The sequence below is a fragment of the Prenolepis imparis genome, unplaced genomic scaffold (genome assembly GCF_030444845.1).
Source record: "Prenolepis imparis isolate NDT839.2.m4 unplaced genomic scaffold, iyPreImpa1.0 SCAF_4, whole genome shotgun sequence".
Taxonomy (NCBI): Eukaryota; Metazoa; Arthropoda; class Insecta; order Hymenoptera; family Formicidae; genus Prenolepis; species Prenolepis imparis.
In genome coordinates this window covers 11,724,245-11,749,488 of record NW_028141162.1, presented here as the reverse complement: position 1 = coordinate 11,749,488, position 25,244 = coordinate 11,724,245, and the positions used below count along the sequence as shown (strand labels likewise).

Below are 25,244 nucleotides of genomic sequence, written 5' to 3'. Positions count from 1 at the left end.
ATTTTGACAGCATTTAGTTATTTAGATTAAATCTCTTTATTTAAGTCAATTCAATTAAACATATATCTTTATACATATATGTATACGTTATCGATATCTATCATAAATTGTTTCCATATATAAATGGAATAAGAATAACAGTAAAGAAGAGTGTCTTCTTTCTTAATTGTGAACAGTTGTTTTCTTCAACACAATTATCGCAATTATAAACGACGAAATGAGAAAAGTGATTTGTATTTTGGCATTGCTCTTCGCAGTTTATGTAAGTTCTGTGTAAATTCAGTGTAATCATTTCTTTTGATTGAAAAAAGAAACAACAATCTAATTCAATAATTTAAAAATAAGATATATCAATTGAAATATAAAAAATTTGCCATGTTTAATTAATAAATTAAAAATCTTTTCAGAAATTGTGATGTATTAATAGAAATATCACATATAAGAATCAATTTTGTATCTATAATTTGAGCTATTTATAAAATTTATAAAAATAATTGTTTTAAATACATTTTTAAATTGAATTGCTTTATGCAAAATCTTTAGAAAAGTCAAATTATTATTTTTTACATGATATTTTAATAATAAAACTTTTATCTTACGTCTCTTCTTCAAGGCGTCGGAGCAAGATGTGACAGAACCCTCTGTGAATTTCGAAAAATTGGTGTACATCTACCAACAAATTATCGAAGCTATTCTTAATGATATTTTACTTTTCGAAAAGCAAATAAAGCAGTATCTGCAAGTCAGACTCAATGATCTGAGGACTCGGACTTTGCTTAAAGTTAATAATATTATCAATTCAACACTCGAGAATATCAATGTGAGTATATTTTGTTCAGATTTAATGGAAAAGTGAGAAGAGAAGACAAATGTATGTAATAGTTATATCCAGTGTTTACTGTTATCTAAATAAAATTATATAGATGATCATCTAGATGAAATTTTGGCGTTATCTTATCTTTATATAGATAATAAAAATATGTACTATCTATATCTGCATCTTAGATGAAAAAAGTGTTATCTTTACTAAATTATCTAGAATAATGTTCAGATAATTTGGTTTAGAGTCATAGCACATAAAAGTACTTAAGTAGTAGAACTTAAGCAGTAAGCTTAAACCTTACAAATAAAAGTATGAATATTTTTATATCTCTTTCATAATTTACATTTTTTTTATAACTGTGTTTACATAAGCAATCTTAAAAATAATATTATCTGGAAGTTATCTAGATAAATCGCCATATAAATTTATCTTTTATCTAAATATGTTTAAAACAAAAATTATCTTCATCTTATTTAAGATGAATTTACATATTTTCATCTCATCTTTATCTAGCTAATTTTAAAATCATCTAAGCACAACACTGGTTATATGACACATAAAATGAAAAATATTTTAAATTATAATTAAAATATCGAAAATTTCTTGCATTTATTTTTAGAATAGATTTTTATGAAAAACATGCTTAATTATTCACATGACAACAAAAATACATTTGCTATTATCTTTTTAGCTATCTATCGAGAAGGGGAAAAAAGAGGGTAAAGAAATAGACGAATGTTACAATTATGTGAAGCATAATCTGGAAACGAAGAAAGACAATACGATTGCTGAATTGGAGACGAGCATCCAATATAGTAATACGACTATGGAAGTCCCATTAACGAACGTGGCAAACAATATTAAGGTAATTGTTATTTTAATACATAAATATAAATATATATATATATAAAATTTATACTAAAATATTGATTTTATTAATTTTCATTAATTTAAATCAACTGATATTTCATAAAAATTATACTTCCAATATTAATAACTTAGTCGTTGAATGTCTTTTACACAGAACGTTCAGTCCTGTATATAATTACGTTATAATAAATATGATAGAGAAACCATATTATGTAATGATGTCTTTCCAGGCAACAAAGACGTTGTTGACAGACTTAAATGCTATCATCCCGAAATGTTACTCTTCGAATTATATCAAGATGCAGAGTTGCATCGCGATGAATCTTGCTCGGATCAAATTGTTGTCGTTGAAAGATATTAATAATAATGCCATAATGTTGGTGATTACCGTGAAAACTGCGTACACAAATACAATTAGAAATGTGAAAAATAGCATGATGAAGCTTGTCGTTAAATTTCGCATTTTCAACATGAGTATCATTGTTCGTATTAATAATTGCATAAGAAATGCATTTACAGACAATCTCACATCAACAAATAATTCCAAATCCATTGCCATTTATTAATTCTTTGTTGAAATTTTTAAATAAAATGAGAAAAAAGCTTATAGCATTTTTAATAAATCTCCGAGTTATATATATATTTTTTTTCATTTATATTTTATTCCTTTAATATATTTACTTTTAATTAAAAGCACTAATGATTCTAAATTATTCAATCTAAAAATATTCGGGATTTGATTTTTAAAACATATCTCAATGCTCTCAATTTTCGAATAAATAGCTCATCAAAATGTAATAAGCACGTTACTGCGGATACTGATATGTGCACTGTGTATTAAAAGATATTCAACTAGCTGACTTTTTGTTGTAAATGTGTATTAATTGCTCATTTATAATAATATATCATATAATATATATAAGCAATATATTTGCAATATAGGAATGATAAGTGGGAACAGTAGTAATTGAATACTACAACAATAGTAGCAACAATACCAGCAATAGTAGCAGCAATAATAACAATAATATTATTTATAATTATATTTATCATTAACATATTTCGATAGAATTATACATATCATTAATTATAATCGCCACGTCATGATTATCTTTACTTATATATACATGTGCATACGTATATATATGCGTAGACCCATAAAAACACACTTGATAGTGTGATGTTCATCGTTTATATATATATATATGTATATATACATACATATACATATATACAGAGTATCTCAAAAAGTTGCGCATTTTCTCTCGGATCATAATATTTCTCGCGACAAATGTGTTTTTTAAAATGAAATTTTGATTGAACTTTGTCTCTCTTGTATTACATCTGTTGACATCTTGTATTACATTATTTCCACATCAAACATCATAATTCTCGAAAAAATTAAGATTATTAAATTTTATTTTCATATTTCTCTAAAAAATTCTTAATTCAAGTCCTTTAAACATTAATCTTTTGACAATAAAAAGCTATTTTGATAGCTGATCGAGCTATTATCATTCTTTCTAGTTTACAGCATTCAATGTATCTATAATTTAGAAAATATGCGCGATTTATGAGACACCCTGCATACGCATATATATATATATATATATATATATATATTTTACGCGTAAACGTTTTTATCTCATAAGAATGTTATATGTACACAGGGTGGCTCAGAAATGGCGAACTATTATCAGTAACTGAGTTTGATTATTTCTTATTGTTAGTGAAAAAAGCTCGCAGCTTAAACCGATTTATTGGTTTAGATGTGTAAAGTTAGATTTCGCCGGAAACATTCACGCGATAAATAATTTAACGCGAAACATCGTTATCAAGTAGAATCAGTCTGCCTATCGATGGCTATACAATTGTTAATTGAACATAACTTGGAATGGGAAAAGGTTGTATTAAAGCATAATCTGTGAAATCAAAATTTTGTAGCTTCCTAATTATAATCCAGAGATTACAAATTATGCAAAGATTATAATCGCGACTTGGATGGCAATTACTGGTACCGCGATGCATATAATACTATCGTGCTATATTGCTATACTATGAAACGTATGCTTACCTTGCTCTATCTTTCTCTCTCTTTCTAAGAAATTGAATTTTAAAACATTTAACACATCTTAATGGGCGCACAATTATTTTTTACTACAAAAATCTAAGATACAGCATTATTTAGATATTTCTTCTCGCTTGCATGAACTATAAAAGCTCGCTTCTTTCATGAAAATAAATATCACACGCCATTAAGACTATAATTATTGTTCTAGTAATAAGAACTATAAAGGGATAGAATTAAAATATTACAAGAGCGCATATTATTGATATGGCTATCAGGATATAAAGATTCATATTTATAACGATAAATTGTTCTAAATGGATTATATGTTGTCTTATTTACAAAATATAGTCTGCGTAGAATTGTTGCTCGATAGACCATACAATTGACGATTAATTCACCGCGCACTGGGATCTCACTGTTTCGCGTACAGTAAAAAATCTTAAAAACAGATGTGCATCGCGGTACAATAAGAGGAATCTCGCATTCAGAAGATGAATCTGGGATTTTACGCAAAAATGTTTAAAAATTTTTAAAATACCTTTTGCAAAAACTATTACAGACAACATATCCAACGATGAGAAATTTTTCTAAGTCACGTTTGCAACGAATTTTCTTCTCTTTCTTTCTAAATCGGGATGGCCGATATATAAATATCCCTAAAAACGGTTTAAAATAATTATTTATATGAACAAAATATAATATATTCAGCATTAATATGTGCGCAACAAGTCGCGAAATTATTATAATATAATATAATTTATATTTCAATATATAATAACTGAGAATTCTAAATAGAAAGAAAAGAGGAGTTCATACACCATGCATCCGCGTGAATTCCAAACTCGTTAAGATAGCTTATGAGACATTATAAAGTATCTTAGTAACTTTATTGTAACTTCATCTCTTATTTTCCTTCTATTTCATACGAATCATTATTCTGACAGCAAATATTCGGTTCTGTCTAAGAATAATAAGCTATATACTAGAGCTCCTCTGTAAATGCAATTGTACTTAACAAATTATGAGCAAATTCTTTTATTATAATTTATTAACAGTACCACTAACTGTGTGTATTCCCGACCTATATATTATCTTCTCTGGGTGCAATATATATATATGTATATATATAACGACTCCTATATATATCGTTTGAAAACGATATTGTTATGGTGGAATTAATTCGACAATAAACCATCAAGATTGAAATAAGGATAGTTCAATTGCTTCGCCATACTTGATATAAGAGAGCATTACAATACTTAAAAACAAGATGCAAATCCTTGATTTAAAGGATAACGTAGAGAACCTACATATATGACAAGTTCAGCGATAATACATAATTTAAGATTGCGATATTTTTTAGGTCAGGAAGTCGGATAAATATATCTTATTCCCATATACATTTACAAAAACAATTTTATATATATATATATATATGTATATATCGATAGTTTGTACACATCCCGTTACGTATGGATTTAATTCGTTACTTTTTACTGTGCACGAATGATTGTTTCAACCAAACTATTTCGAGAATATTGAAACATTTCGCGAATAGAGGAAGATTGTATAACACGTCGAGATGAAGAAATATACTTGTGACTTCCTGCACACATAAAGCTCATCGCAATATATTCTCCGCGTCCTTTATGCGCAGGTGACGTGAATGTAGAATCTGACCTGTGCATTTTTATTAGTCATCCAAGAGATATTACCATCGTGCCAAGACCTAGCAAGCACACGAATCACCTCTGCCGTTGCTTCTTTGGTCATTGCTCAATTTGATTTGATCCGGAAATTCATTGTAAAGTTCAACCTAAGATTTACGAAATGTAGAGATTAGATTATGGTTAAGATACTATACAGTTAAGATATTCTTCTACATTGTCTGTTTAATAACACTTACTTCACTTTCTTGAGCTAAAGCATTTTTAGCTATTGTTTGGAAAGCCTGCTCAACATTAATAGCCTCTTTTGCACTAGTTTCAAAGTATGGAATATTATTCTTTGATTGACACCACTGTTGCGCTCTCTTGCTCGATACCTAAAACAAAGATTTAAAAAACTGTATGAAATAAATGGAATAAATGGAATAAAAATTGCGACTTTAAAGCTTAAATTGCAAAGTTAATTATATTAAACTATAAATAGTATTATTTATATGTTAGTGTGTATATATAAAACTATACAAAAGGTTAAATCATTTTACAGACAATTTAATTATATTAAACAAATAATTTTACTTACTGCTCTTGATTCAAGGTCTACTTTATTCCCGAGCACGACGAACGGAAAATTGTCTGGATCCCGAGGAGAAGCTTGAATTAAAAATTCATCCCTCCATGAATCTAGAGATTTGAAGCTAGTTGGAGCAGATACATCAAAGACAAGCACACAACAATCAGCGCCTCTGTAGAAAGCCACTCCTAATGATTGAAATCTTTCTTGTCCTGCGGTATCCCAGATCTGAGGTAAAGAAAATACTTTTTAGATATATATGTAAAGTAAGTAAAAGTAAGATTAAAATAGAGACGCATATACATTACCTGCATAGTGACTATTCTATCCTCCACCATTACTTCTTTAGTCAAGAAATCTGCTCCTATTGTCGCTTTGTATTGATTACTAAATTTTTTATTAACATATTGATTCATCAAAGAAGTTTTTCCAACTCCTGAATCCCCAAGAATAATTACTTTCAACAACACTTTCTTGCGGGATGCCATTCTGCTGGAAAGATATAAAATAATATTAAGAATTAACTCATAATAATAAACATTTAAAACAAACTATTGTAATTTTAATATAGAGGCACAATTACGACTAATTTAAATGTATGATTTATTTAAGCTACAGAATAATACGTCCTTTTAATTCCATTGTAGATTGTAGATGATTCATGATCAAAAAGAATAAATATTTAATGTCATCATCATAAAAATTTACAATCAATATAAATGGCAAATTTTTATAAAATCTATAAAAATTAAAAAGGAAGAAATATTTAATACACAAAGTAAAAGATATAAATTTCAGCTGAGATATAATGTATATATCAATTTATTATTTTTATATAAATATATATAATAAAAATTGTGTTTTTTTTACTTTAAAGACTTCAAATTTAATTTAAACACAATTTGAATATTATAATTTCAGATTAAAATGATTGTCATTTTCTATATTTTAGTTGCCATTATATCAAGATGAAGGACAATTTTAGATTTTGATGTTTTCACAATTATTTTGTACGTAAAAATCAATAAAATATATAGACTTCTTTTATGTTATTATTCTATAATGACAACTTTTTGAACTGTAAATATCAGAAAATTCAACTTTCAATGTATGTCCATATTTTCTCTATTATTTACAATACATCAAAACAATGAAACCCAATATCCACTACCGTGTCAAAAGTCCGATGCCGAGTATCTCGAAGAAAATGATTGATCATATGAATCATCTACAATATGAGGAAAGTAACAATGACGTATATGTATATATGTACAACGCACTCGCGAGGAAAAAAAAAAAGAGATATCGAATGACTTTCTTCTCGAAGATGTGTTTGAGCGCGAGTTTTTGCGCGCTCGACGTCGAACGACACTTCTGGAAGTCCGTATTTCAGAAATCCCTGGCCGAGTGTATCGCGACGCAAATAAGGGGCGAGCGAAATAGGGACGACGAGCGAAATTGATACGTCACAAGCAGAATCCGTTTAACTGCGCGATGCTGTCGCGGAAACCTGTCACACGCGCGAGCGAAAGATATGTCCGCGGCTCGATTTTCGACGCGAGGTTCGCGCGACGCGAAAATATACGCACGGGGCGCACCAGGGTGCGACGTTCCCGGGGACGACGTAAACGTTGGATATATCGCCTCGTGCCGTTACCTGGAACTCGGTAGAAAATATCGACGTGAACAAACGCTCCAGCACACTTTACACAAAGAAAATGGCGTGTTATGAAATCACGAGTATGACAACGATGTCGTCACCTGTTCTTCGCCTCCCTTATCGACCGAGTGCAATAGACGTATCTCGATGTACGCACTCGCGATTCGCGATCGCTGACCGCTTTCAAGGCCCGTTCTCAATTGCTGCCGCACGAGTCTGTCAAATGGTCGACGCGCCATTGGTCGAGATCGTAGACGAGTCGGCCAATCGGAGCTCTCGGAAATCTTGAGATTTGTACCTCACTTCAGCTCGTTTGATCCCTTGTAACAGATATTCCTGCGCCAACTTGTCGGCGTCGCGAGCTTTTTCGGGTAGAGATACTCGGGTAAGAGAACAACGAATCTTCTTCTGTTATACATTAACTCTGTTTCTGATTAACTGATTAATAAATATCTTAAAACTATATATATAATCTGCATATAATATATATAAATTGCAATTTGTGTTAATTGAATAAAATTTGGGTTATACCACCGACCGTTATACATATCTTTTTACATCTGTTTCTCGGTATAAATACTTCGTTTTATGATAATTCTGTTAATAATGAATATATAACAGATAAATATTTTATATATTGTATATACATTTGTAAAGTAAATTTTCTGTGAGCAGAGAGAGAGAGAGAGAGAGAGAGGTTCGCATTACTTCTTTCAAAATGTGGTTTCCTAATATCGAGAAATTGGCCTTCGAAATTCGTGACTTGCTTCAGTCTGATTAATTTATTTCTCGTTCTCTTCTAGAGGGCGCGTAATTCAAATCGGATCATAGGTTTCGTCACCTCTTATCGACACGTGTGTTCCTGATATTTCGTCGGCCTCTCGGCAGCGCACCCTTTCTCCAATTCTCTCATTGTGTTTCCCGCGCGAAGAGCAGGAGTAATTAACCTATCTTGCGGTTATTGTGCATACATATTGCCATACATGATTTTCGAAGAAACAATATAGAATGTGAGTATTGCAAAATAATTTATATTAACTTTCTCTTGTCAAAGGGAATAATTATGTGCTAATCGAAATCCATGTTGAATTAAATGTATTTTTATGTCCATATTCTTTTGATTTTCGATACGTACCTTTACTTCAATTTCTCGGTAATATATTATACATAGGATATAATAAACATATATATCAGATATTTACTTTTGTATAATTTGCGAATCAATCTTTTTATATCACCTTTTTATAATCTTGTAGGTTAATTATGATTTTCACGATACATTCTCTGAATCTCAAGAAATTTTATTTTGTTTTCTATATATCTAACCTATAATGCAAAATATATACCGTGTTTTTCGCTATCGATTAATATTGATTATATTAATTTATATAGATTACAGGCACACATAGATATGTATAATAAATTATTATATATAAATCTATTGCTGATGAACTTATTATTCGGAAATTTATATAAATTTATTTTGCTCATTTATATTAACATTTATATTGACATTTCGCGAGCGACAGCGGAATAAATTTGTACTTTAATCATTATCCTTGTGGTATGAAATATTGCAGTTTTATGGTATAGTATATAGATAGACAAATTAATTAGTTATTTAAATTAGATTACAAAGTAATTATATAAAATGCCTTTTTTATATAAAAATATAAAAATTATATAAAAACACATATAAATAGCAGTATAAAATAAATTGCAATTCTAATATTATTCTAATTTTATTAATATTATATATCTAATTTTATACGACCAATCACGTGTGTCGATTATATTACTATTCTTATTAATATAATATTATTAATATTATAGATTGCACAATTGGAAGAAAAGTTGTTATGTGAAAATAATCATAACTATATCGATATCTTTTATAGATTTAATTATTTAATAGATAAATATTCGTTAATGCGTGTATCATTCGTTACATTTGTTCAACTCTATTTTGAATTACGAAATAGGTATTTAATTAATATATTGTAGGAATCTGCATGTATATACATATATCTGAAATGTTATCATAATCGATCTAATTTCGATTTTAAAATATGTCTCTATCTTTTGTTATTTTTAATTAAAACCGAAACTCGAAATGAGGAGTAGAGATATCTGGGAGAAAGTAGGTCTCTCGTGATTCATTTGGGTAGAGACCGAAAATCTTGTTTGCTTCTCGCCTACTTTTATGATGTTAGTCATCAGGTCATCACTTACGTTTCCTCGAAATATCGTTGCATAAAACATTTAAAATCAGTGTTTTCTAAATGTTGAATGTCACTCGCAAAATCATAAAATGAAAAAAAAATCGAACATTTATATTCAAGTAAAAATACATGATATTCGATTTCGTGTAACGTTTAATCACTCTGTTAATTTTTATGCAATTTTTATGCAATCTTGAATTAACATTCTTCTTTAAACCAAAATTAAACAAAAGGCAATATTTTATTTTTAATCCATTAATTTTTTTCTGTACCTTCTTTCCCCAAATTTTATTATTAAAAAGTTCTGCAATCACAGATTTTTTGATATTTAATAATTACAGAAAATAATATCCTTTATCTCGGAGACACATTGTAAGCGATGCTATATTTTATATTGTCCTTTTTTATTTAGTCATAGACATTCTCATATTATATATTTATATAAATATAAATTATAAATATTTAATTGTGCCCATGCATTTGTGAACATTTTTAAAAATTTGATTTTAACATACATGTATAGATTATTTTTCCAAATTATTGGCTGAATTATACATATAATATGATGTTGATTTTAGATCCAAAGATGAAATGGGAGCGAAGAAATAGAGGAGTGAGGAAATGGAAGCGAGGAAATAGGAGCGAAAAAATAGGAGTGAGGAAATGGAAACGAGGAAGGATCACAGAGAGGAGAACAAATGAAGGAGAAAAATGCAACGCGGATTGAATTAAATAAGTATTAATTTAATCACATATAATTACAATCACACATATTTGCAATACATATGCCAGACTCTGCTATAAAAATTTATCATATGCCAAGAAAGGCTTAAGTCGACTTAACTAAAGAGAGGTGCGCCATTACCGATTATAAATATCATTAGAAGGCGTTAAGAAAATATCTAAACTTTTCGACCGCTTTTGCAATTGGTTCGAAATCGTATAACACAAAAGGTAGCATCTCTTTCGGCGAGTTTGGTTTAAAAACTTGCACCGAATTTCTTTTAATAAAATCCGCGTCTGTTATTCATTAATCTTATTGTTAGAATATCTTTAGCTTTCTTTGTAATATTTTTTTTTTTTACTTTTTATCTATATATTTCTTGTCTATTTTTTTGTAATCTTTAGAGTGAAAATTATTTTTCCGATATATATTTCTCGAAATTATTTTCATTATTAAATCACGTGCTCAAGGATCGAGCAGTTTATAGAATGTGGGAAAAAATTAATAGCGAGCGCATATTCTGACGCGAATTAAGGGCTTTACAATAAGATTTGAGAACGAAATCGGGGAAAATTGAGTGCGTCGAAAGTTTTTATCGTGCTCGTGGTTTGCAAAGGCGCGGTCTGAAATTTGTAATATATAATTAGCTTAATCTGGATCATGTGTACGGAATCGGATCACGTTGGGCGGTGAGCAGTATCACGGTATGGCCTCGTCGCGATCGGTATAAATGTTGCACAATCCTATCGAACGATTCATAATCGAGCAATTAGTTAGCTATAGATAACCGAGATATGAAGAGATCTCTGGTACCTAACGCAAAGCGACCTGGTTCGCTATTTATTTCTATTTATGCGACAATTTACATTTTCTTTGAATAATAAACTAGCTGGCTTAACTAGCTTTTCCGTTTTGCATCGGTTATTGAAACCGTCAAAACAATCCGGAGAATTTCATTTAAATACATCTCATGTATTTATATATACGCAATTATATCTCAATGTATTGCGCCAAATGCCCATGCGGAACTTTTTCTATGAAGAGTATCGTTCTCGGAAAATAAAGTTCTCGAATCAACGCGTTATTCGTAGATCAGGCAATGTTCTTCGACATTTAAAATGATCCGGGTCTGATTAGTTTCATCGAGGAGGCTACACCGCAACCTTCTCCCTCGGGGTAGCTTTCTGCGACACTATACTGATTTAGGCTTTCGGTGCCTCCGGCTTCGCGTTTGCGGCTTCCGCTTCCGCTCCGGTCGGCGGTGGCAAGGTCGGGATATCCGGATATTCGAGCTGAGTGCCGTCCTCGCACTCGAAGAGCGGACAACAATCAGGGAAGCTGGCGGTCTTGTTGGTCTTCTCTGAGAGCTTGCACTTAGGGTTGGCCTTGGGCAGCGGACCACAGTCCTCCACCAGCTCGAACAGACGGCCGGAATTGTCGTCAGCGGGTACGCAGGTAGAACGGCCGCAGAACGGCGACAGCTCCCACGTCTTCGTCGGCTCGATGGTCGCGCACTTGGTCGACGCGAAGCACATGCCGGGGAAGTCTGCAACGCGTAGCGATATTGTTTTGATTAGGAGATGCGATTTGTTAATTAAGGCTCCTGCATACTCGATTGCCAAGTCCGTAAAATTTGTACGACAGCGCCACATTTGGCAAAACTATAAACTATTAAGCGTGAAAATGACATAAATTATTGTTGCGACTTACAGCGTCATTTATCATTTTAGTGCAGTGTTTCTATTTTTAAAGTAATTGTTATAGTGTTAAAATATACCGAAGACTCTCATTTTGTTATAATTTAATATGTAAAAGCAAATATTTATTTCATTTCGATACCTGTCAAACAGCTGGTTTTCGTCCTTGATTAGGCTCAATTCAATTCGACATATACAATGTTATTTATTGCTTACCCAAACAAAAGGAGAGTTTTCGGTATATTTTACAAGTCGGTTCTATCGGTTACAAACCCTATTTTATTGAAAAACATTTTTATTTTAGCGTAAGTCGCAAGAATTTTCATGGTATATTTTCTCGCTTCTGACGTCATCAATTCAAGATGGCTGCAGTGAGTACGCAGGAGCCTTAAACAAGAAATTAAACAGAGGGTATTAGGATATTAGACTGATTTGTTGGTTTTTATCTCATTATCTACAATAGATTTTATCATGATAGAATGTAGTGCGTGAATATTTATATATTACTGATAAAATTATTGATAAAATTGAAGGAAAATTGTAAAGCAAATCTGTAGACGAGCTTGCCGAAAAATTTGCAAATTCTTTTCACGAATCGCGTTCGATTTTCACCGCGACGATGATGCATTCGGGGTGCATAAGAGAGTAAAAGGCGAGCGGATGAAACGCGCGGTGATTGCATTTCCTTAATCACGCGCTCGCTCACGTGCGCGTGCATTATCTCGTTACCTCGTCACGCGCGAAAAGTGTCGTTACTTTCTAATGCGCCGTGTTCACCTAAGCGGTGTTAATGTTCGCTACAGCTATAATATTGCTCGTTAATTAGCGATCTAAATCGGGACAGATAAAAGAGAGAACAGATGCGATAGAGCTCTTAATATGGTGTTGCACATTACAACACGCAATGAAATTAATCGTTGTCGGTGATAACGATCGAAGACGGTTCGTATACAGGATCTTCCACTCGTGACGTTTATCTTATCATTCAATTATCAATTTTAGATCAATTTTTCTCTCTTGATGAAAAGAATCTTCATTTACTTGAATATATAATCTTTTTTATTATATGCAGAGTATTAACAAATCAATATATTTTTGAAGAATAATTTGCTTATTTATTCTTTATTTTATCAAGCGTGCAATCGAAAATTTTATATAAAAAAGTCTGTTTACTGGAATTAAAATTACCGAGTAATACTTTATCCTAGAATATAAATTGATGTTCGTATATCGACATGATTTCTCTATTTGAAACAATATAACGAGAACACAATACTGCCTGCTGGGTTTAACGATCTATTTTCGAGTAAGCCCGTATCTGCAATACAGTTAATGACAGTTGGAAATTTCACTTCCTCGATGTAGAACCGTGCGCGACGACGATGACGACGAATGCAATGGATGACGGCATTACGGGGCTAATTCGATTGTAATCTCGATACCCATCTATAGTTTTCCCTATCGTCGTCGTCGTCGTCGTCGGCAGTGATTGTGCTAGAAACTTCAAGGAGAAACACTTTCACTGTCACACGTTGGATCGGTCGATTGCAACCTTTTACGCAACGCGACAACGACAAATGTTGAGAGTCGATGGGCGTCGACCTGTTAACGTTTTCTCAGTTACATCAGCCCTTCGAGGTTGTCTCGATGATTCACTCGCGAAATTTTACTTGACAACTCGAGAGAATACAGGGACTATCTTGAAATCAGAAGAGATCTCTTTAAAAAGTCTTTGATTAGAATCCAAGTAGAATTATGAAAGATACACTTACAATAATTTATTAATTTTCAATAAAATATAATAAAAAACGCTTGAACGAATTGATGCAGAAATGTCGAATAGAAAACTTATAATTAAACAACTCGGAAAAAAATTATTTTTGATTGCAATTTACTCATGTTATCGCGATATTTCTTATCGTCTCATGTTTGTGTGCGATATTCATGTCGAAGACGAGAATCAATATAGGATTACGCATCTTGCAAAGTCGTCAGAATGTGTAGTTATACATATATATAATCCTCTGTCTCGCGAGTCAGTGTGTTATTTGCGAAATTTAAATAATGACGTGTTCGTTACCGTTTTCTCAATGCCATCGATGTACTGACTAAAGCCATGATCAGCTTTTACGGCATCACTAATATATATCATTGCGGTTTGCCCGTTTCATCAATCAGCATGAAATAGCAAATAAGGACACTTGATGAAGCAAAAGAGCGCAGAGATCGTAATTCTATTAAAAATTTAAATTTAAAAACAAAAAATTAAATAAATATAGTTAAAGCTAATCGATAATTGCAGAAAAAACTACTAAGAGAATTTTATAACACACTTTCACCGGAACTTGCAAGAAGCGTAACGACTCTTGAAACTCGTATGTGGGATTGAAGATTCGCACAAGTATTATTTAAAAAAGAATCGAAATTACCTATACAAAATTGCGAAAATATCTACATTTTTTTTCACAAACTACAGAGAATCAATATCTTTCGCGAAGATTATATATGCCTTCCTAGAGTGAATCTATCTTGGCAATCAAGAAGTTAATATATAGGATAAATGAGAAAAGAGAGAAAAGTTATCATAATACGGATCGCACGGTTCTCTCGGCGCTTCAATAATTTTTTTTTTTTTTTTCGAAAGTCTCGCGATGCAGACGAACGAGTCGATCTTTCTCCGATTTTATGGTACTTGATTCCGCCTGCACTTTCATCGCGCGTACCAGTTGTCATTTCTATGGCGATTAGACGAGGTTGTTAGTTTTCACGGGCGTTTCGCTTTCAAGTAACGAGGATATTTTATGCGATAAACGTACGCAGGAAATGTTACCGCACAATTTCACTCTCAGGTATAATTCTTTTAACCAATAGCACAGATACACGTATATGTGTATCATACAAAGAATGTATATGAAAGGTCCATTGTTACTTTTTCACGCTAAAGGAGTGTCGAGAGAGACTTATACTCGTGTTACATATTCAACACAGAATCTTCGCGCACATCTGTAACCTTCTAACATAAGGTATGACCGACGACGAGATCTATCTTTCTCGTAAGTTTCCACACCCAGTACGTGATGCTGCCATTCGCTATAATTCGAGCAACGAGGTCGCATAATTTTCTCCGTCGTCATGAGTAATTCGATTATTCATGGAAATCCAAGGTCTTTACTTTACAAATAGGAAAGAACGAGGCCACGGTAATTAAAGATCGATTGGAGGAATACGTCGCGAATATCAAGGATTTTCTCTCCGGGAAATCCTCATATTATGATTTATCATCGCTTGCGGTCGCGCATTTTCATCACAGAATATAATTTGTGAAATCTCGCATTAAAATGACAATTTCTATTAAATAATAGAATAAAAGATTGCTTGTATAATACATCTATTCTTAATTAATCGCGAGAGAATATTAATTTGATGCGTAAAAATAATCTGCTAACAAAATTGTAAATGTAAATAAATGTTTCATAGCTATCATATGATACATATAGTGGCAGATTACAATTTGAATTATACTAAATCTCATTTTTCGTTTGTTTTGCAGGACGATCTTTTCTTAACGATACGTTCGCATTGAGAAAGAGAAATTGCCCATTGCTGCACCCTACAGACCGTATAAAGAAGAAAGTGATATCGAACAAGGGAGAAGGAACGGGGCAAAACTGGTATCGGGATCATAAGGTGATGGTTACAGCACGAAACTTTCACGCGGTCTCGTGATCTTGACGCCAAGAGTAATGTGCGTTCCTATTTTTCTCGACTTGTCCATGAGAATATCGCCGATATATCGTGTGAATCAGGAACCGCGCCCGAGATATAAAAAACCCGGGAATTACGCGTATCAAAGACACGCATGGATAAATACGGAAGGAGACGGTTATTATGGAATAAAAAAAGTGATATTCTTCCGCAAGGTCAGTACAAGGAAAAACGGACGAAGAATAAGCAAGGATTTATAGGATCTTATCTGATTGCGGTAATTATATGAAACTCCGTGATTTATTTTTGCATTTGGATATCGATAGTAAAGATCTTCGGTTCGTTGAAAGTGAATTTTAATTTGCATTTTATATAGTTACTTTTTGAGTCAAAATTAAATTGGCTGCACAATCCTCGAAAAAGTATAATAATTTCACAAACATTTTAAATTTTGCTTTGGAAAACGATTGAACGTAGTTTTCTATACAATATTATTACGAATTAATTACGAAGAGAATCGGAATAAGTTCTATATTGAATATTTCAGAGATTTCATGTTACTTTTATATATAGAACTCTTTTAAAGCATTTTGTTTATCTGGGAAAAATGGCAGTTTCGAACTATAATGAGTTTTAAAAATGATCGATTTAAATATAAATTACGCTGTTTTCTTTTTTCCACCGCGAATGATTTTAGCGATACTTTAGCATGTCATCGAGACAGTGATTTCAACGCGTGACTATAGACATCGTAAGAAAGTTGAGTATATTTCAGGGACCGGTTGAAAATAACGACAATCGTCCCACTTGCAGATCGTGCATGTACGTACTGTTCTTTGAAATTCGGCCAGATACTTAACAGTGATTCTCAACTGATGTTTCACGTGAGATCATTCTTTCTCAAGTTTACTTATGCTTTCAAGAAAAGAATCATATTGCTAATTTATCTTATAGAATCTCACGTTTATATGAACATTGTATAATTTTTATTATTTTTATATACGATTCATTTATTTTAAAAACGCACTAATAAATTTGATCAAAATATATCTTGTGTTTAATAAATCTTAATATAAATAATAGAATTAATTTGTAAACATTCACCTTTTTTTATAAACACATTTCAAAGAACATGTTACGACATTTGTAAATTATGATTTATCTGTATTTTTTCTGTGTAAATTAGTAATATATTATTTTTAAATTTTCTTGCATGAAAAAAAAGAAGGCGCCGACCTAAACTTTTCTCTCCCGGCAAACAAATTAACGTACTATAATACTTATTATACTAATTACTCGTATATGTTCAAATATATCATCTTCTATAAAATTATCAAATAATATTAATATCATGTTATTTAATGAAGTCCATTATTATTTCAAATGATTAAAATATCTCACGATAAAAAAATATTCTTTTACGATCCCTTCGGAGCTATTTTTTAATAGAGAGAACTGAATAAAGAAAAGAAAGATTACAGTATTGTATAATCTTATTTTATCAATAATATACTTGTATATCATTATTCTATCGATAATAATTGAATGCGACTTGCGACTTTTCTGATTGATTTTATCTTGCATTTAATCATAATTTGATTTTATAAGATCTCACAAGTTGATAAAATTCGATATTAACTGGAAATAAATTAATTTACAGGTGGCTTCTGTAAAGCTGGTTTTATGGATTGATTAACGAAAATATATCACTCACCGCGAAGAACGTCAGCGGGTATCAGCCTCCGGAAGGTTTTTGGTCGTTCTTGTTCCGTGATCTCTTCAGCGGCGACGAAGGCGACCGCGACGCACAGCAAGGCAAACCTGACGACGGGCTTCATGATCTCGAGAAATCCGCGACGAATAGACTGATTCACTGGGGCCTTTCCTTTAGGCACGGAAGGGAAAAATGGAGCTTCTTATTTCGATTAAGACTGGTTGGGCCCGATTCCCGTAGCGGCATTTTATAGCCGGCTATCGGGCGGGGTCCTCGTCATCCCCACCAGATGAACATATACTCTCTCACCTCTTGAACCGCCAGTCACCGAAGAATCGCTTGCGACCGGAGCTCGAGTGGTGCCGGAGACACATCAGGAGTAAACGCGCGGAGTCCACACTGGTGGAGAAATAGGTAGGGATGCATCCTATACATACGGGAACTGAGTGATCGTATTCGATTCACAGTATGAAATTTGCCCGTTAGAAGAATTAAAAGTATCTGATTGCTTATAAGGGAATAAATAAATGTAAAAAAGAATTTATATTTTTATAAATAATTTTTATTGGGGTGGGAAATTAATTTATTCTTCGATCAAAATAAAATAAGATAAATATATTTATCTTATTTTTTAAATTCGCGCCGATGCATTCTATACATTTATTTAGATCAGGTATATCGATAGCATATAGATGATGATTTATAGATCGACGTAAATGGAGACGTATGATATAAGATATAAGCGAGATTAATTGGCGGACAACCACTTATTATCGCGCATCGCGAAATCGCGGTGAATATACGTTCCCGAAGATTAATGGGTTGTCATTAATATTTTTTCATCTCCATTCATTAGAAAATTTTGACGTGAATATCTGTCAACTTTTTTTTCAGACATGTTAACGCGAGGTTCTCATCTAGTTTGTCAAAGTTAATACAGAGTTTCGTATTGATGAAAACGTCGCGTAATTGTACGATGTAGAAAGACGTACGTTTCGCTATGAGTCACTCTTTACAAATATGTAAATAGAAAATTAATATCTATGCATGTGTGTGTATGATTATATTATTCTATTGCTAAAGATTCGAGACTCGCCGATTCCCACAAAGCAGATTATAATTTAATACAATACATACACTCTATATGTTAAGATGCGTGCATATGCATTGTGGTTCCGTGCGTGTGTAACGTGCAAGAAAATAGTTATCGCGTTAGGGTAATAACATAGGAAACTCATACCGTTCATTTTCAGCAATTACGGGGACTCAATAACAACGTAATATTCATTGAAATATAAATATATATGCAACAAAATGCTATTTTCCAATTCCAAATTTAGATCTCATTCATACGTTGATGAAGATTAAACGCGTTTACGTCACCAAAAATGAGTTGCAAGTTTAATTTTATGAATCGTTGTGGAATATCTTACCGTCTCGTATATCGAAAGAGAAGATCTCGGGAATTATAATTGCTAAATAAATTCTGCAACTTTAAAAGTTCATAAATTTAATAGAATTCTGCATTCTGTGCTCCCTGCTTAAAATCGATTTGAATTGTGATTTATTGCAATGAATAATTAACGAGGCGAGTGTAATTATACAATAATCTGGTCAAAAAAACATTATAATGATTTTTTTAAAACTACATTATGCACTAAAAATAACCTGATATATATTTGCTATCTACAATTTATTATAATAATTATTTACTTGGTTGATACTCTCGGCTGATCAATCGCGTTTATATGTCAACTTTTGATAGCCGTTTGTGTAACCGTGAAATTTTTGTTGGAAACAGGCAAACGAATTAAGTAACAGTCGATGTATTTTAAGGTATCATTTAATATGGATTTCTCGGGAGGACTTACAATTAGCATAACTGTTAGAGTGAACGCGAACGTTAGGAAAGCTGTGAACAGCTGATTCATTTTAGCGCGAAGGAATTGCTTAAATGCGCGCGACCTATTTGTATAATATAAATCGTATGTTTTGCAAGTAACGTAAGATTACGCGGAAATGTTAGGCAATATTATCGTGTTGCATAATACATTCAAACCGCATGCGTATAGAATTGACTCTCGAATGTATAATTTTTTAATTCGAATGCTAATCTTTTATGTATGGACGTTTTCTATTATTTTTTGTAGGGAATGTCCCATACAAAAGATTATGTGATATATGTGCGCTTTGTAATATAATTGAAAAAAATCTGGCCATAAATATCTCTGCTATGCTTCTTCTGCAAAGTATCGAGAAGCATCTAAGTCGATATCAAAGGGAATCGTGCATCGAAATAAAAGATTTGGAAATTTAGCTGCTATAACAATTTAATTCCATTCTTACACAATTTTCTGCCTGATGTAATCGATTTTTTTGTAAATTTTTTATTCAAATGTCAAATCGTGCACTTGTTAATCTTCTCTTTTTGCTATTCTATTAATATTCATCGTTTAAAAGGTTCTTCTGCGAGTGTATCGGAATGCAGTATCGGAGGTGGATGAGGTTCACCATATTCTCCGAGCTGTCGACATCGGCATCAGCCGAGGCGGAGGATGCGGACATTTGTCTATCCAGCTTGCCGCTGATGCTACCGGCACCCTTGTAGATGATGCCGTCGATTTCATGGGGACTCCGATGGTGATTGAGCTTGGCGGCCTCGATCTGACTCTTCGTTGAACCCGCGATGACGATCTTGAGCAGAGGATCGGTGATCTCGCCTTTCCTGACCCAGCTATAGGCCGCGATCTCAACAGTAGAACCAACGTCGGTGGCTAAGACCTTGGTCTCGGCAGCATCAGCGGTACCAGAGCGCACGACACTCACGTCTCGCGTAATTATTCAAGTCAGCGCTGGGCTCGGACTCAGCGGAGGCGATGACGCGGGCGTTACTGGCTGCAGCGAGGGCAGCTTCGGCATTCTAGGCCTTACGGGCCAGCGCGGCGGCTTTGCTCTCGATGACGACGGCGGTTTCGGCGATGGCCAGGGCGGCGACTGCCTTCACTTTGTTGGCGATGATGGAAGCGGCGTTGACCTAGGCTTCGGCGGTGGCGGTGCTCTTGGCCTCGGTTGGCGACTTCTTGCCGAAGACCTTGGAGGTGGCGGCGGCGCAAACGGTCGCGGCAATACGGTGGCCTCGACAGCCTTCGCCACCTTGGTAGTGACGATCGCCGCAAGGTTCTTGACCTTGTCGATGATTTCCAACAATGCGATCGCCTACTCCACGACAGCGTTGGTCCTCGCCCCGACGTCGAGCGTTTCACGTGCGAGCCTGCACGCTCGCCAAAATCTCGGCGCGATCACGCCGAGGCCGAGATCTAGGCGCGAGGTTGCTCGGTGAGGGTCGACACGTCGGATATCGCCGACTCGATGACAGTCGTCCCCTTGGCGACGTCCAATCCGCCGTTTTTGCCAACCATTTCAATAAATTTTCTTATATTTCTGCTATTATAATTTGATTACAATGAAATAAAAATTGTTACAGATTTTATCTCGTCGTCGCTTGGACCAACTTGACTGGTCACAATGATCTCTGATCCAGAAGGTAGCAGATTGCCGAGAGCGACACGCGTCGCAGAGGAATTGACCGAGGCACCGGCGAGCTACTGTTCCGGATTGAGAACCTGAGCACTCACCAATCCCCAGATAAGGAAATACATAAGAAATATCTTCATCATCGATGGCAACTTCGTACATTGCCAGTGGTTCGCGCGATTCGTCAATTAGGTACCATCGTAAACCAGTAGTAAAAACATCCCTGTTGTCTCACACTCTGTCCCGGTGACGCTTCTAAATCTGCTTCTCGAGAAATACCAGTCACGCTTCGTCTTTGCGGGCAATTTTGCGGCTCCGGATTTTGCGCTTTATTTTATCGTGGTTTATCCTCATTAGTATATATAATTCGGTCGACACTAAACCTAGATCTTGTTTCATTTCAAATTAATATTGAGGGAAAGATTAGCTTCGCGAAGATAGAAATTAATTCAATCGAGGAAAAAATAGAAGGATAAAAAGTTCGGCGAATAGATGATCTTTCTTCTTTTGTATTTACATCCTGGCTCAAAATAATTATCGTTTGCAATTACGAGTTTATAGCCAATATATTTTTTTAAATAATTTAGAAGAAAATCGAAAGAAAGAACCGAAAAAGATTTTTTATTTGCCTTACTTATATATGTGCAACGTCGTTTACATTGTTAACTTTGTAACGGAAGAAGGAAAATCACGCATCATATAACAACAATTGTGGATTTTATTGTGTTTTTTCAAAGATTCTGTAAGAATATTTCATACTCTCGATATAGAAAGTCGATTATAATCGTATTCGGCATTGAAAAATAAGAGATTGCGTTAAATATCTACCTTGCAACAAGTTTTCGTCCAGATAGAATCGATTTCATCTATAGTTTGTCCGTGAAACAAATAGTTGCGTAAACCTTAAAAATTAAATTGGTAAAAAAATAATACGAACATTTTCAGTATCTCTATATCAGATAGAAACTACGATTGCATGTTATATGATATATAGATTGAGAGAAAATAATTTGTCGCAAGAAAAAAAAAAAATTCTGGCAAATCGTATATCCGCGCCGGATGCGCAATGATGTAATCGTTACAAAGCCGGCGGAACTCAATTGGGGCGATATTGTGCGTCGAGATTGCGGGACAACGGCCGGCCGCAAACTGGGCACGGTTTTGTAGAGTATACAACGATCAACGCCTAATGATAATTTGAGATGTAGTCAAATTGGAGAAAGTTCATAGGCTGATTTTCACACACGGAAATTATTACACGCGTAAAAAAATATTTTTTATTCTATTATTTTTTATTCTATTGCTATTTATCTGTCAAAAAGAAAGTGATAAGGAGATAAAAAGAAATCGTGGAGAATAGAAAATTGTAAGAAAATGTCTATCTGATGATATTGATTTTAATTTGAGATCTTTAAAAAAAATAGAAATACAATCTTGTAATTTGACTAAATTTTCTCTTTTTGTATCATTATGATTATAATGAAATTATAACAAAATTATAGACTCTCTAATGAGTTAACTTCCTCAATTATCTCACATATGATTTTCACCAGTGCGGACGTATTTAACTTGTATCTCATTTAAAATGATTATGCGAGCGAATCGCAGAAAAATACTCTTTCATGGAGGAAAGTTCAATACTGTTATTGAACATAATTAATTGTGACTTGGCTTATGTAAGATTGTCTGTAAGAACTATATGTGTTATCGCTCAGTTGTAAGATATGGGACAGTGGAAAGATACATCGGGAAAGTTTCGAATGAGCGAATTGTAGCATAATAATATCTGTTACATGTCGTATTATAAAAGAAAGAATAATATATATAATAATAATATGTAAAATTAAAATTCAATATGTATTTAAATTTTCACTTAAAATACTGCTGTTTATGTAATTATAGCAGTTTTTTTGCTTTTTGGAAGCACTCTTTCATAGCTGAATATTTAAGCATTCCAAAGTCATGTGCTTCATTAAACAGAAAAAACATAATTAAAAAAATTTTTTAGTTAAGAGAAAATAATACTGTGCGGTATGGTAAAGTTTATTGCTAATTAAACAATTCGTTGCGCCATTAAAAAGAAAGATATCCCGACAAAATGTATTTTCGTTATACTTTCGCCTTCGCCAAATACCATTAAATCATAGTACTGAATTTGCGAAAATTTACAAGAATTATCCCACATTAGGTCTGAATTGGAATTTCATTTTATTACTTTGTACGATAATATCTATCGCATCTACTCGCATATGTAGTCCGGTCGATTTCAACGTGAAGAGGTGAAAGCAGATCGTATGGAATAATCCAGAGAGAAGTCTCGCATAATAAAGAAGAAAAAGAAAAAAAAGCAACGATCTCTCGTAAACGCGTGCGTTCTTCATGTATGACGAATCTGAAATTAAATCTCGATATATCGAATAGAATTTAAGTCTTTATTTATGGGGAACACACACCTAATAAGAGTATAATCAGCTAATATCATTATTATGCAAAAATTCTGAAATATTTTTTGCGGAGTAAATTGCCAAATTATAAAACGATAGGACTTGATACAATCTTCATTATTAGTAGTATCCTTATGATGTATTATAAATATCCTTATGTCATCTAGAAGAACGATGCTAAATCCATTATTACTCGTTGAATGCGTTGAAGAGAAATTGAGTTTAACTATAGCGGCTGTTGTAGATGATAAGCGAGAAAGTAACAGCGAACTTTTTTAAAAACTTTCCACGTGAAAGTGCAAGTAAAGATGCTGTTTCTGCAGTGATTATTCAATAAATTAATCGCATGTTATTATTTTAAATCGCTCGAAATCTTAAAATCTAAATTAATGAATAAATTGTTCACGGTAAAAACAATAAAATTTAGATTAAAAAAGTTAATTAGAATTTACAATAAATAAAGTACGTTTATACGCTTATATCTTTTTGTAGATAGATGCTTTGATAATTAATACAAATATATATATATATATATATATATATATATATATATATATTCAGCGTAATGTATAAAACTCGTGATATATCATAAACAAATATCACACAGATTACATTATATGGAAATTAGCTAAGTCGCAATGAATATTTCTATAGTTGAAATTACTGGGATTTAACGACGTGCTTCGTCACACCGCTTTTTCACAATAAACGTGTAAATGTGCTAAGCCGATTCAACGGTGCATAACGCGCTCGTTGCAACAGTCCGCGATGAAGACCTGTCTGTCTACTCGGCCCTGTCAATTAAAGCCATGCCCATCCTCTTCCTGTTCGCTTTCTGTTAGCTCGCGGCAACTTGACTCTCAATTCTCGCGAAACAATGCTATCGCATTTTCGGGTCGAATCTCGCGTCTAACGAGAGCAGGGTGTGTCGTTCCTATAAGGCAAAGCTCGTTAATTATCTTAAAAATTCACGCACAGACTATCCCTTAAAATCAATAAATGTTCCTTTAATCATCACATAATTACTGATTCTAGCGATCATAAGATCGGTAACGCAAGTGCGTAATCGTGTAACTTGCCCTTGACATAATTATGGTCCTATTATTTTCTTATTGTTACGTTATGAGAGATTTCTCAGTGCGCAAGTAATTATTATAAGTGAATGTGTAGACAAAATGATAGACAATCGCGGGAAAAATTAAATCAATGTATCTGAAAATTGTATTTGCAATACAGTATAAAATAATATGTATATGAATGTATTACATCAGATTATTCGATCAAATGTGAGCGATAGTACATAAAGGAATTTATTTCAATAGTGTATAATGCAAAATGTAGATTATGATAAAAAAAAATTGAAATATAAAGATTTAGAAATATTCAGGCAATATCATTTTGCTCTTGGATGTCAGTGTTATTGATAATTTAATTTAATCTTATGTCAATAAATTGATACTAAAATCGACATTTTTTTGTATTTCGAAAAATATTTACTCAATATTAATCAAAAATGCTTAATGAACAAACTGATTTTAATTA

At 33.0% G+C, this 25,244-nt stretch overlaps 4 protein-coding genes and 1 long non-coding RNA gene across 6 annotated transcripts; 3 read left to right on the top strand and 2 right to left on the bottom strand.

The window, feature by feature from the left end:
- Positions 1-217: 217 nt before the first annotated feature.
- Positions 218-2,583, top strand: LOC145935190 (uncharacterized). The gene is made up of 4 exons (XM_083036307.1): positions 218-262; positions 614-820; positions 1,515-1,688; positions 1,924-2,583. Exons 1-4 carry the CDS (start codon positions 218-220, stop codon positions 2,257-2,259), a joined length of 762 nt encoding a protein of 253 aa, XP_082892433.1. The 3' UTR covers positions 2,260-2,583.
- Positions 2,584-4,069: 1,486 nt separating this feature from the next.
- Rab7 (RAS oncogene family member Rab7) lies at positions 4,070-7,799 on the bottom strand. 2 transcript variants are annotated; one of them, XM_083036933.1, is made up of 6 exons: positions 7,660-7,799; positions 6,311-6,494; positions 6,012-6,230; positions 5,671-5,808; positions 5,445-5,580; positions 4,070-4,420 (listed from the first exon to the last, which is right to left on the bottom strand). In XM_083036933.1, exons 2-5 carry the CDS (start codon positions 6,488-6,490, stop codon positions 5,494-5,496), a joined length of 624 nt encoding a protein of 207 aa, XP_082893059.1. In that variant the 5' UTR covers positions 6,491-6,494; positions 7,660-7,799; the 3' UTR covers positions 4,070-4,420; positions 5,445-5,493. The 2 variants fall into 2 exon arrangements, with proteins under 2 accessions (XP_082893059.1, XP_082893060.1); XM_083036934.1 differs by lacking the exon at positions 4,070-4,420 and having other exon boundaries at positions 4,427-5,580; positions 6,311-6,491; positions 7,660-7,797.
- A 2,705-nt stretch (positions 7,800-10,504) lies between these two features.
- On the top strand, positions 10,505-16,884 carry LOC145935509 (uncharacterized). Its single transcript, XR_014425236.1, has 3 exons — positions 10,505-10,620; positions 15,856-16,287; positions 16,786-16,884. It is a non-coding gene; the product is annotated as an uncharacterized LOC145935509 (long non-coding RNA).
- Positions 10,608-17,982, bottom strand: LOC145935508 (uncharacterized). Its single transcript, XM_083036935.1, has 2 exons — positions 17,725-17,982; positions 10,608-12,154 (listed from the first exon to the last, which is right to left on the bottom strand). Exons 1-2 carry the CDS (start codon positions 17,846-17,848, stop codon positions 11,811-11,813), a joined length of 468 nt encoding a protein of 155 aa, XP_082893061.1. The 5' UTR covers positions 17,849-17,982; the 3' UTR covers positions 10,608-11,810.
- A 1,590-nt stretch (positions 17,983-19,572) lies between these two features.
- LOC145935189 (uncharacterized) lies at positions 19,573-24,987 on the top strand. The gene is made up of 4 exons (XM_083036306.1): positions 19,573-19,626; positions 20,185-20,364; positions 20,465-21,060; positions 21,209-24,987. The coding sequence occupies exons 1-4, from the start codon at positions 19,573-19,575 to the stop codon at positions 21,258-21,260; spliced, it is 882 nt and encodes a 293-aa protein (XP_082892432.1). The 3' UTR covers positions 21,261-24,987.
- The last annotated feature ends 257 nt before the right edge of the window (positions 24,988-25,244 follow it).